Below are 12,207 nucleotides of genomic sequence, written 5' to 3' on the forward strand. Positions count from 1 at the left end.
CATTAGAGATGCTGAGATTTGCAAAATTTACTGTATTTTCTGTATTTTCCACACTTCCTCCTTATGTTTTCTTTTGTTGTGGTTTTTTTTTGTTTGGGGTTTTTTTTTTCTGTTGTTATTTTTGGTTTGCTGGTTTTGGGTTTTTTTTTTTTTTTTTTGTCTGTATGTGTTTTGGGTTTGTTTTGTGGTGCCATAGATCAGGATTTGAAATTTCTCTTACTAGATTTTCCCTAGTAGACTCCATTCTCAGTTATTTAAGTCCAGAAATAACTGTATTCCAGGTTTCATTGAAATCTTTCTAAACTTGTGAATTTGTAGTGCATTTGATTCATTATGGAACTAAGTATATAACCTGTCTTTGCCGTCCCCAGTGATTTTGAAGTCACTCTGTATTTAGGATCTCACTATTAACCTACCTATAGTTGAATGACTGGTGAAGACAAAATGCTATGAGGTGTTTAGTGTAAAGCAGTTGTTCTCTATATACTGCTGTCCTGTACAGTAAGAAGTGGCTCATCTTACAAATTTTGTTCAAAAGAATCTCTCGAACAAAACCTGTTTTGAACAAAACAAGAAAAAAAAACTTTTTCAGTCTAAAAAGATTACAAAAGCTATATGTAATACTGGTGTATCAGATACTAAAAGCAGAGTAAAATATGTAGACCAGATGGGGTTTTTTTTCCTGTGTGAATTACATCTTGGGGTCCTCTTGTGGATAAAATTCCTTCTGGATTGCAGCAAGAATTGTTTTTGAGACAGATGCTCTTGAGACTGTCTCTAAATGCTGCAGTTGATGAACAATTTTGCAGGAACAGACCCCACTTCACATCTTGAGTTTCAAGGTGCAGTTTTTTGTGTGTGCACCACAATGCCGAAGTATGGCGTGTATGAAATTTCAGTGTATGGTCTCCACATGGGATTCTGAATGGATCTTACTCATGCAAAGTGACCGTGGCAGTCAGTGGAAGATTTGCTTTTCTTATGCTTGCTATTTTGGATCCTGACTTGTTCTAACATTGAGTCTTGTGAAATTCTACCTCTGCAAATAAGAAAAAGCAATCTGTCTCTGGAGATTTCAGCTCATAGTTGTAACTGCTAGTACTGAATATATGAATAGAGCCCATTCATTCTGTGCTGTGAGTGGTAACTAATAGTACAGGAGTCAGCAGAGTTACAGCAGTTGAATGTAGAGTCCTCTTATAAAATTTTTATAATTGTTTGAATTAAAAGGTATTTAAGAGTTGCTGAGGAAGAATGAAAAAATTACACAAGTCAAAGGACTCTCACAAGTTGTGCTTGTGTGACTAGTACTGTGTTTTCTGAGTTTTCTTCCTCTTCTGAGCAAAATGATTTCCCACCCTTCCCTGTCATCTCTTAGGCTAAAAATATCTTACTAAAAAAATTGTGTATATCTTATGTCTTTTGTGTTGTTTTTGTCACCCTGGTGCCAAACTAAATGTCTTTGATAAGCAGTTCTTTATGGTTCATATTTATATTAAAGTTTCAGACAGCAGTGGCAAGTATTTTAAGCACAGGATCAGTTTATTTCATCTTACAGTTTTGCTAAGAATGCCCTTTTACAATCAAATACAAATATACAGTCACATGTGAAATGTGCTACCATTTCCTCTGAGAAGTGAAATTAACTAATAATCATTGTTTATCTAAGTCAAGATTTTAAAAATATGACCTTGCTGTTAGGATTGGAATGGGGAGAGTTTCAAAATGAGCTAGGACGTTTGGATGTCCTGTTCCCATGGGTAGCTTTGCAGGGTACTCTGCCCAGCATCCTGATTTATTCTTCTTCTATTACATCAGAGGATTTTGCCTAAGCAATGAGAACAGTTGCCACCAGCAAGCTGCCACTCAGGAGGCACAGGAAGAGCTCTGGTGGGGTTCAAAGAGCAGCTGTAACCTACTGTGGTTTGCACTCCTCCTCACCTTAGTGATAACAGTTGCTGTCTCAGATGGAGAAATAAACCACATGGATCAGAGACAATCACAGAGTCACAGGACAGTCCAGATTGGAAGGAACTTGGGAAGATCATATGAAGAAACTTCTTCTGAGAACAAGGCCTCAGATTAGATTTTCATGGGCCAAATTTTGGATGTTTCCAGCAGAGGCTACGAATGCCAGTGGTTCATTGTTCTTATGGTGGGAAAAAAATTTAAGAATAAATAAGAAATATATATATATATACCTTTTTTTTTTAATATTCAGAAGATGTTTCCCTGGAGCGAGTTATGTCCTTAGCCTCTTGTCCTATAACTGTGCATCCCTGTGAGAAGAGTACCCTTGTCTTCTCTAAAAATACAATTTCATTGCTGTAAATTTAAAAAAAACCCTAATTCCTGCATCCTTCAGCTTCCCCAACCCTCTAATCATCTTGACAATTTTCTATGGGATCCTCTCCAGATTTTCTATGTCTCTCTTGAGCTGGGGATGCCAGAATTGCATTGCAGGTATGGCCTGATACTTGCCAAGTAGAGTGGAATAATCACATCCCTTGATCTGCTGGCAGTACTCTGGGTGATGCAGTCCAGGACGTGTCTGCCTTCATTGCTGCTGGAATGCAGTGCACTGCTGGCTCTTGTTCAGCTTGCTGTGCACCAGCACCACCAGAGCCTCTTCCACAGAGCTGCTTCCCACACAGCCTGTCCAAAGTCTTTGCTGTTACCTGGGTTTATTCCAGCTGCAGGACTTTATCTTTATTAAACCTTGTGCATTTTTTGTTGTCCCATCTCTGTATGGTGAGTCTTTCTTCTGGCCCATTTACCTCCTCCCAGTTCAGTGTCATTCACAAATATTGTGGGTGCAATTGCATCCAGGTAGTTTTGAATAGGACCAGACCTAGTGCCAGTCCCTGAAGAACTTCACTCATGGCAATCTACCTTTTTGTCTTTGAGACTTTACCCTACTTGGAGAAAGGCAGTTCAGCTAGTTCTCCACCCATCTTGTGTTCCATCTGTCAAGTGTGTATCTTACCAGCTTATCAGTAAAGACATCGTGGAACAGTGGTCAAAGATGCTGAAATCAAGGTACATGGAGGTCTGTGTAATTCTGGTGTCGTGTAACTAGCAGTTACAGAAAATCTCTGTCATTGTTTCTGAAAATGTCATCTCAGAGTCATCTATCATAAACCAGGTGTAGTAGCAACTAAAAGATGCTTCAAACATGCTTTGGAGAGGGAGCATTATCTGGGGGGAAATTTCAGTTCCTCTGCTAAAATTGTATTTACAGAGCTATAGCTACTGCTGTCATTTGTTGTCATTTAGCAGACGCCTGATGAAGAGAAATCTGTCAGCAGGGAAGATGACAAAGAAGTCCCCTGCAGCCCAATTCCAATGACAGCAGAGAGGAGACGCAGTCTGTGGTATGCAAGCCACTATACAACTGATGAGAGAAAAGTAAGACTGGAGGGGGAAGGGTCTCTGCGTTACACAATTACTTTGAATTAGGGGCAGCAGTGTTATGTAGGTTGCAAGTAAGATCTTCACATGTGATTGTATAAATCAGATACAATATCAAGGCTGCATGGTAGAGTTGGATAGCATATATTTTGTAAAAATGAATAAAAAAAACCCAACCAGGAGCCAGTTTAAGGAAGTAAATTAAAAGCATGCTCTATGTTTTTGGCTTCCACATTTTAGAAGTGTAGGGCTGGGCTTTTGTCATGGGGCCATTATCTTTGAGCAAACCATCTAGAAAGTCTGTCAGGGAACTAAATCTGGTGTAAAGATCTGATCTGACTCGTAACTACTGACTAGCACTGTCGTTGGTGAGTGAAGACTGCCAGTTTATCTTTTCCTAAGCATACTGGTGTCCTTGGAGATATAAAGGCAGTTTAGGCAGTTGTATATCTCCTGGAAGGGTCCAGCTCTATACCATCTGTCCGCACCAGCTGCACTGCAAAATTTCATTTGTTGAGTTACTGTCAAATGTGGGACATATGACCATTCATATATACTAAAGCCACATATACTCAAGCCCCAAGAAATCCACTATAATAATAGTAATGGGAAATGAGCTGGCAAATGGATAAAGTATCATATTTTATATTTGTATCACCATTTTATTGGAACTATTTTTATAATTGTAGTAATTCTAATGATTGTTTAAAAACTTAGTTTTTAAGCATTGGATCATTAGAAAGACATTAGAAAGCAGTTAATCAGTATAATGCCATACTGATTAATTCTTTGACCTAGCATCCAAAATTTCAATACAGCATTCTCAGTTCTGGTTTAAAATTCACAGGAACATACAGTAAAATTATGTCAATGTTGTGGCACACTGAATATAATTTTATGGTATCGTACGATTCTGCTGACTTTTTAAGAATTCCTTCTGAATTTCTTGGTGCAAATCTGCAAAAGTCAGCATATATGCATGCATGTATTCAAGAAGTTAGACTTACTAATGCTTGAGCCGTGCTTCTGTAATAATTTGTCCTTGCATTGCTTTTTGCAGCTTCTGTCTATGACCCAAGATGAATACAAGCCATCGGATGTTAGTATACTACTAGTCTTTGTAATTTTGCAATTCTTCTCAATGTGTGTTAATGCAGATAACACTGATGCATACAAATAAAACTTTAGATGAAATTTGTAAAACTTCTAGATTTTTGGTTAGCCTGACATTTACCTTATAATCTTGATTATCCTGAATGTAATTGTCTTCCGCTTCCTTAATAATTTCCCTGAGAAACCATTGATTGATCACCTGAAATTAAGATGCTTTTAGTAGTACCAACTGGCAAACGATCTTTGCTATTTCATTGGGTTTTAATAAGATATGAAAATATGCTTTCTAATGCAAGCCACCTTTAAATTTGATTTAGTTCCTTTGCATTATTTTTTAATTTCATTCATGTTGGAATGCTGAGGACCTTAAAGCATGACCAACAGCACATATGAGTTCAATTCACAGATTACAGAAAATCCAGGTCTTTATTTGAACAGACAGCAAATGATCAATTTATCTTGACTGCCATAGACCTTAGCAGACTCTGAAATCAGAAATGTCCCCTCTGCTCCGCACACACAGAAGAATGGAGATTCAGATGAATTTTGGGAGCATCTATGACTTAACATAAACATGCTCCACAGTCTGTACTTGGTGCAGCTGCTGGATATGACTGAGCATAACCCAGATACTATGCTGAGACAGTTCACAGGCTGTTGCACATGCCTGTGCATAGTTTTGACAAGCAAGATATGCTCCTATCTCACAGCCTGGGCAGAAGTCAGTCTTGAGCGTGTACTGCCATCACTAACCCATTGCACGTGAATTTATGCCAGTAGGAAAGTCACAAATGATTGTAAGGTTTATGGAGCCCTTATCCAAAAAAGCACAAGAGCTGAAATTGAAATCACCAAAAAAAACCATGAAAGAGTGTTGAATTAGCACTACCAAGTGACAACAATGTGGCATCAATAACAATAATTACCACAAGTCGTTTTATTAACAACAGCAAAAATAGATCTCACCACTAATAATTCAAATTTGAAAGTCATTTATAGGCACTATTTTCATAGCTACTGGAAATAATTAGATGTGAACTGAAAATCCCGATGTAATAGTTTGCCTAAGAAGGAGAATGAATTTTTGGTTAGTTCTATTGGTACAGCATAAAAATCTAACAACAGTTGATTTTGGAAGCTGTTCTGTGCTACTTTTGCATGCAACATGACTATAACATATCACTTTCTTGGAAGTAACTGCAGTTACTTGTTAACCTCTTTTAACATTGGCACTCCAAGAGTAGCAAAACACAGAAGTAGGAGTCACACTCTTCTGAGTGCCATGGTAAATGCAGTGCCTCTCTCCCATGTCCTGGCAGGTGCTGCTGGTAACAGTGAACGGGAACCCTGCTGACTATCACACCATCCACCCCGCACTGCCATTAGAAAATGGTCCAGCCAAAGCAGATGTGTACTCCACACCACAGTACAAATGGGAGCCTTCGGATGGCACGTCAGGTAGGGAATTGCCTAGGAATTGTCCTTAGTTCCACGTGGTTTTCTTATTCTGTATCTCCAGTCACTGCCTCTAGCATTTCTTGTCATTTCGGTAAGCTCTTTGGCCTGTTAAAGGTAAATACCTGCTGTCACCTTACACTGATGGATGCCCATATGACAGTTTTGTAAACTGGGCTGTAGGTGTATACCATCCAAAATACTTTGCCTACCAAAACTGTGATTTGAAGTAGCTGTCAGAGCGATTGCAAGCAAAATAATTCCAGGAGAGGATGCATATACTTTCTTTAGACCAGCAAGGATTGCAAATAAGAATTTCTTTTTCTACTTAGAAAAGGAAGAGGAGGAGGAGGAAGAAGAGGAAGTTACTCAGGAGGAAAAAGAAAATGTTAAATTGCATGCCCTGGTCTCTGTGTTTCAATTTATCATGAAGCAAAGCTACATTTGTGCTCTGATAGCTATGATGGTAAGTAGTGGCAACGAAAAGAGTAATGCTGTTGGTTTTACAAAAGTCTTCTCAATGCCTTTCTGAAAGTTATCTCATCAGCTGGTTTTCAGCAAGTCTTTGCATCAGGCTTAGAAAATATCACTATGGTGTCTGCATCATTTTGAGCCCATTTTAGGTTATTAATGCATAATTCCCAGGCCTGTTACAGACCTTTAAATAGGGCAACACGTGGCGTTCTGGTTAAACATCACATTTCCAGGACTGGGAGCCCCAGGCTTTGTTGTCTGTTGAATATCAGAAAACCACTGGGTCTCAGTTTTCTATCGATTCCCAAGCTTCTGCACAAGCAGGTTTGTCATGTGTTTGCACCACTCAGAAATTTGCCTATAGAATTAAAGTATGTCATACTGATATAGAAAACTGTAAAAATTCAGTTCCTAATTCAGGTGATGCATGCATCCAATTACTCTGGGAAGAAAGGATCTATAAAGCCTGGTTTCCTGTATTGACACAGAAAGATGTCAAGGAAAATACAACTTTGTGCCAAGCCAGATTTTCCTGTTGTTTTACTTTTCACCCTTCTTTCTCTTTTTCATGCCGTTGCTTGTTTTTAAGCCTCCTTGTTGAGAATACTTTGAGCTGCATTATACCAAGTTTTCCACATAATGAGTAGATGTCTTTCTATATTCCCAATGCAAGCTTTGCTTTTACTGTTTTGGAAAAATTTCAACTATGATGAAATTAACCATAAAGCTTCTTGGCCCAAATTTGCATTAAAAATGGTAAAACAAATTACCTTGGCTGCCTCTTGTTTGCATAAAGTTTCAAACTTTATTTGCTGTCTTTAACAGAAAAAGTTTCCCCCTTAAATAAGGCAGGCTCCTTCTGCAAAATATGGACTTCAGTTGGTGCATTCTGAGACATTAGCAAGTAGTTAGTTATTTTCATATTGACACAGTAGCTTTTTCTCAGTTTCTTTTAAACTCATGTACTTCTTAGATCATAGAACGGTTTGGATTGGAAGGGATCTTAAAAGTCATCTAGTTCCAACCCCACTGCCTTGGGCAGAGACACCTTTTACTAGACCAGGTCTGCATTTCCCTTTTAATTAATTTCTAGGGTCATACCTCTCAATATAAAAGGAGATCATATATTTGAAGAACTTTCTTGTAGTTTAATGCCAGCTTCTCTCTTCATGACATATTCCAATTTTATGTGACCCAAATTAATTTATTAATTTATCTGTGGTATGCTTTGATGCAAATTCCATTTATACTATAGCCACAGACAGCTCAGTGTAAGCTATTTTCTCGTATGAGAACAGAGTAGCATATTAGTGTTTTTCACATACCCTTAAAAGACATCATTTCCAGTGGGGCTAAGCTAACCTGATAGAAATATTCTTAATGTTTAATAATTTTCTATTTAAATTAAAAAGGAATATAAAAGGCTTTATTGAAGGTTATTCCACATTTATAGTAGCATATATACAGCTAAATTTAGTCCTGAATCAGTAACACACTGTATATAAAAAATACGTAAACCCCAAATCCTTTTCTTGAGTGTTTAATAGAGAAGCTTTTGCTAACTGAATTCTGAAAGCTGTAGAAAACATTCTGTAGCTGTGAGCGTTCAGGTAATCTACCACAGTTACTGTAGACTAAATGTTCTTCAGGTTAGGTGGGTGCTCACCATAGCTTTCCATTTTAAACCGATTCCACAAAAGCTAGAACAGTATGGAGTTAGTGCCATTTTTAAATGCTGTCAAAGGCCTTGAGTGTAGTACCCATTGATTAGGTTTTGCTATTCCTACTCTGAATTCTTTGCAAGAAGAACTTCTGTGCCCAAACATTAATCTTTATTTTCCATCTCTTTTAGTTTGGTGTAATGAGAAGCAATGAGTTTGCTTACGAAGTGCAGCTAATGCATAAAGCAGGGTTTGCCCTCAGAATCCACTTTCTGCATGTTCTCCAAGGGGTTTATTTTAGCTGGCCCAGTAGGTGATTAATATGGGTGAGAGTCTGATGAAAATGAAAATATGCACTATGTAGAGAAGTGTAAATGAAGTGTAACGGGAAATATGTGTCTATGTTGTTCCTGAATGGATCTGTGAACATTTTTTCCTCTCCTTCCTCCTTCCACAAGGCGTGGAGCATCACGTATCACAGCTGGTTGACTTTTGTGTTACTGATCTGGTCTTGCACACTGTGGATGATTCGGGACCGAAGGAAATACGCCATGATCAGTTCACCATTCATGGTTTTTTATGGAAATTTACTGCTAATATTACAGTATATATGGAGTATTGAGCTCAAGAATGATGAACTTCCTCAAGTATCTGGTTTTTTAAAAAGAAAGGAACCTGGGGAGCTGGCATCAAAGGTAAGTGTAACAAACAGCTGAGATTTATTTATGACACCCCAATATACATTGTGATAAAAATATGGATCTCTTGATATTTCTTTAAGAGTGCATCCACAGTATTCAGTGTAATCACTTTCAGTAGCAATTCTAAAGTAAAGGGCAAGTCATTAGAAAGAGTCTTCAGAAAACTGCTTCTTGCATATTAAGCTAATACTAGAGCAAATGTTTCAGACACCTTTTACATTTTCATGATAATTCTGTAGAAAATACTTGGCGGATTGAAATTGCTCACTTGCTTGGTTTTATAAACTGGATTCAAAACCAGATGTTATTTGATTTGCTAGATTAACACCCATGGGATGTCAGACTGTCTCTGACTATGATGGCAACTGGAACTCTGTTGTAATTGCAATTACCAGTACTACTCACTCCCTAATGGTTTGGCACGAGCAGCAGCACATAGCTGTGACTGAGTTTTAATTCTTTATCCTTACACCTGAATCAGAATGAGTTGAAATCCATTTTAGGTTAGAAGTAAAAGAGTTCGCTGACCCCAGTGCATGACAAAGTTTTTCTTTGATGTCTTAAAAATGCATTTTGTTCTGCAAGTTTGCTCCTGGGAAAGGGACTGAGCACAAATAGGATGTTTTTTCCTAGAGCACCCAAGAGGGGCATCTCAGAGAGTACATCTAGTTGGCACTGCTCCCCTTGTGCTAAGTGGATCACTTCCCCTGTGACTCCTAATCACAATTTAAGTTGATTCTTTATCTCATCTTCCTTGCCGGCAATACCCTTTGGACAACCATTTCTGGGTCTTTAATGCACTTGAAAGTTAGTGAGTGCTGTATTATTTGTCTTGTAAAGGTAGGGCTAGTTTGGTAAGAGGCATAAAGCTCAAGGGGTTCTGCAAGAGAAGTTCTACAGCTTTTTTCAATTACTTCATAAATCTCTGAGGAGTTTTAACTGTCTTAATACTTCATTCACTTTGACATTATTTCTTATTAGCTATATCATCAAATATCTTGTCTAAAAACAGATGGTGTCAAGAAAGGAAGCTGTTGTTTATATATGATGATTTGGCCACATCCATAAAGCCATTAGGCGTTTACTGGGTTTTTTTAGGCTGAATAAAATTCACTCCATAACTTTCACAGAACTAGGGAATAGTTGAAGCCAAAACAGACTTCTGGAGGTCATTTGGTCCAACTCTCAAGCAAGGCCATCTAGACTTGATTGCCCAGGACCATACCTAGATGGCTTTTGAATAACCCCAAGAGTGAAAATTCTGTTACATCCCGGGACAACCTGTGCCACTGCTCAATTACCCTCACAGGAAAAAAAAGTTTCCTGATGTTCGGAGGGATTCTCCTATGTTTCAGTTTGTGCCCGTTTCCTCTGGCCCTATCACTGGGAACCACTGAAAAGAGTCTGGCTCCAACCTCTTTCCATCTCCCTTCAGATATTTATAGAAATTGAATGAGATTCCCCCTGAGCTTTGTCTTCTTCATAGGAAAGATGCTTCAGTCCCTTCATGGCCATTCTACTGGACTCTCTCCTGTGCCTCCATCTCTCTTGTACTGGAGTGCCAAAACAGGGCACAGAACTCAAATCGTGGCCTCGTGAGTGCTGAGTAGGGAAGAAGGATCACCTTTCTCAACCTGCTGTCAAAACCTCCTAATGCAGCCATTAACATTCTTTGCCATAAGGGCACACTGCTGGCTTACTTGCAACTTGTTATCCACCAGGATCCACAGGCTGTCTGCCAAACTATGCTCCGGCTGGTTGGGCCACAACATGTAATGGTGCATAAGCTGGTTCTTCCTCCCCAGATGCAGGACTTTGTGCTTCACCTTATTGGATGCCCTGATGTTCCTGTCAGCCCCTTTCTCCAGCCTGTTGAGGTCCCATTGAATAGCAGCACAGCCCTCTGGTGTGTGAGCCATTCCTCCCAGCTGTGCGTTATCAGCAAACTCATTGAGGGTATGCTCTGCCCCATCATCTGGATCGTAAAGAAGATACTGAACAAGACTGGACTCAGTACTTCCCCCTGGGGTACATTTCTGATCACTGACCTCCAACTAGGCTTTATGCCACTGATCACCACCCTCTGAGCTCAGCTGCTCAGTCAGTTTTCAGTGCACCTCACTGCTCATCCAGCCCACACTTCATCAGCTTCCCTATGAGGATCTTATGAGAGACAGTTTCTTTCTGGAGTCTAAGAAAGAGACAGTATCGACTGCTCTCCTGTCACCTACCAAGTCAGTCATTTTATCATAAAAGTTTACCAAGTTGGTCAAGCATGACTTCCCCTGGGTGGATACACTCTGACTGTTCCTGATGGTTTTCTCATCCTTCATTTGCCTGGAAAGGTTTTTCAGGATTAGCTCCTCCATCACATTAGAATCACAGAATGATTTGGGGTCAGCAGGGACCTTTCAAGATCATCTAGTCCAACCCCACTGCCATGGGCAGGGACATCTTTCACTAGATCTGATTGCTCAAATCCCCATCCTGCCTGACCTCAGACACTTCCAATGATGGAGCATCCACACCACCTCTAGGAAGCCTTTTCCAACATCTCACCACTATCACCTTCCCCGGGACTGAGGTGGGGTTGTTCAGGCTTGATCCTTCATCTTGTCCTTCTTGAAGATAAGAGTGACATTTGCTTTCCTTCAGCACTTCTCCTGCCACCACATTTGATCAAAGATTATTCAGAGTAACCTGTACTAGTGACACCAGCCAGCTCCTGGGTACATCCCATCAGGACCCATGCACTTATGTATGCCCACTTTCTTTAAATATTCCCTGATCCATACCTCTGCCATCAAAGGAAGACTCTTCCTCTTCAGAATTTTCTGTGGTCTCCAGGAACTGTGTTTCCTTAAGGCCAGTCTTGCTAGCAAAGACTGAGGCAAAGAAGGCATTTGGTATCTCAGCCTCTTCCGTGCCCTGTGTCACCAGGGTCCTCACCCCAGTCAGCAGCAGGCCTAGATTTTCCATAGCCTTCCTTTTTCTGCTGGGGTATGTACAGAAGCAAATCTTGTTGCTCTCAACATGCCTTTCTAGATTCAGCTTCAGGCTTTGACTTTTCTAACCATGTCTCTGCATGCTTGGCCAGTCTCTGCATTCCTCCCAGATTACCTAGTCCATCCTCCATCCCCAGGCAGCCTATGCATTCCAGCTATGCTGTTGTGCAAATCCCAACTTCACCTCTGCATCTTTCCAGCCTGTGCTTCCTAAAGAGCCTGTAGCTCTGTATTGCAAGTGAGCACCCTGTCTCTCTCATCCCAACAAGACCACAGCCCTGCACAGAGATCTCTAATTGCTTGTGTTTGTTCCTCATGCTGCAGGGCTCTAGTGTGCAGACACTTCAGGGGGCACCTGACATGTTGTTCTCCCAGAAAGAACCTGAC

General features: G+C 39.9%; 1 protein-coding gene across 3 annotated transcripts in view; it reads left to right on the forward strand.

The window, feature by feature from the left end:
* PIEZO2 (piezo type mechanosensitive ion channel component 2) overlaps nucleotides 1–12,207 on the forward strand; it is a 298,259-nt gene that overhangs the window by 199,410 nt on the left and 86,642 nt on the right. For all 3 annotated transcript variants that reach the window (XM_048289530.1, XM_048289532.1, XM_048289533.1), the window contains exons 9-13: nucleotides 3,277–3,408; nucleotides 4,472–4,510; nucleotides 5,844–5,982; nucleotides 6,312–6,445; nucleotides 8,573–8,809. In XM_048289530.1, the coding sequence (XP_048145487.1) occupies nucleotides 3,277–3,408; nucleotides 4,472–4,510; nucleotides 5,844–5,982; nucleotides 6,312–6,445; nucleotides 8,573–8,809 (681 nt within the window). The remainder of the gene's footprint in view (nucleotides 1–3,276; nucleotides 3,409–4,471; nucleotides 4,511–5,843; nucleotides 5,983–6,311; nucleotides 6,446–8,572; nucleotides 8,810–12,207) is intronic.

The sequence above is a fragment of the Corvus hawaiiensis genome, chromosome 30 (assembly GCF_020740725.1).
Source record: "Corvus hawaiiensis isolate bCorHaw1 chromosome 30, bCorHaw1.pri.cur, whole genome shotgun sequence".
In the NCBI taxonomy this organism is placed as follows: Eukaryota; Metazoa; Chordata; class Aves; order Passeriformes; family Corvidae; genus Corvus; species Corvus hawaiiensis.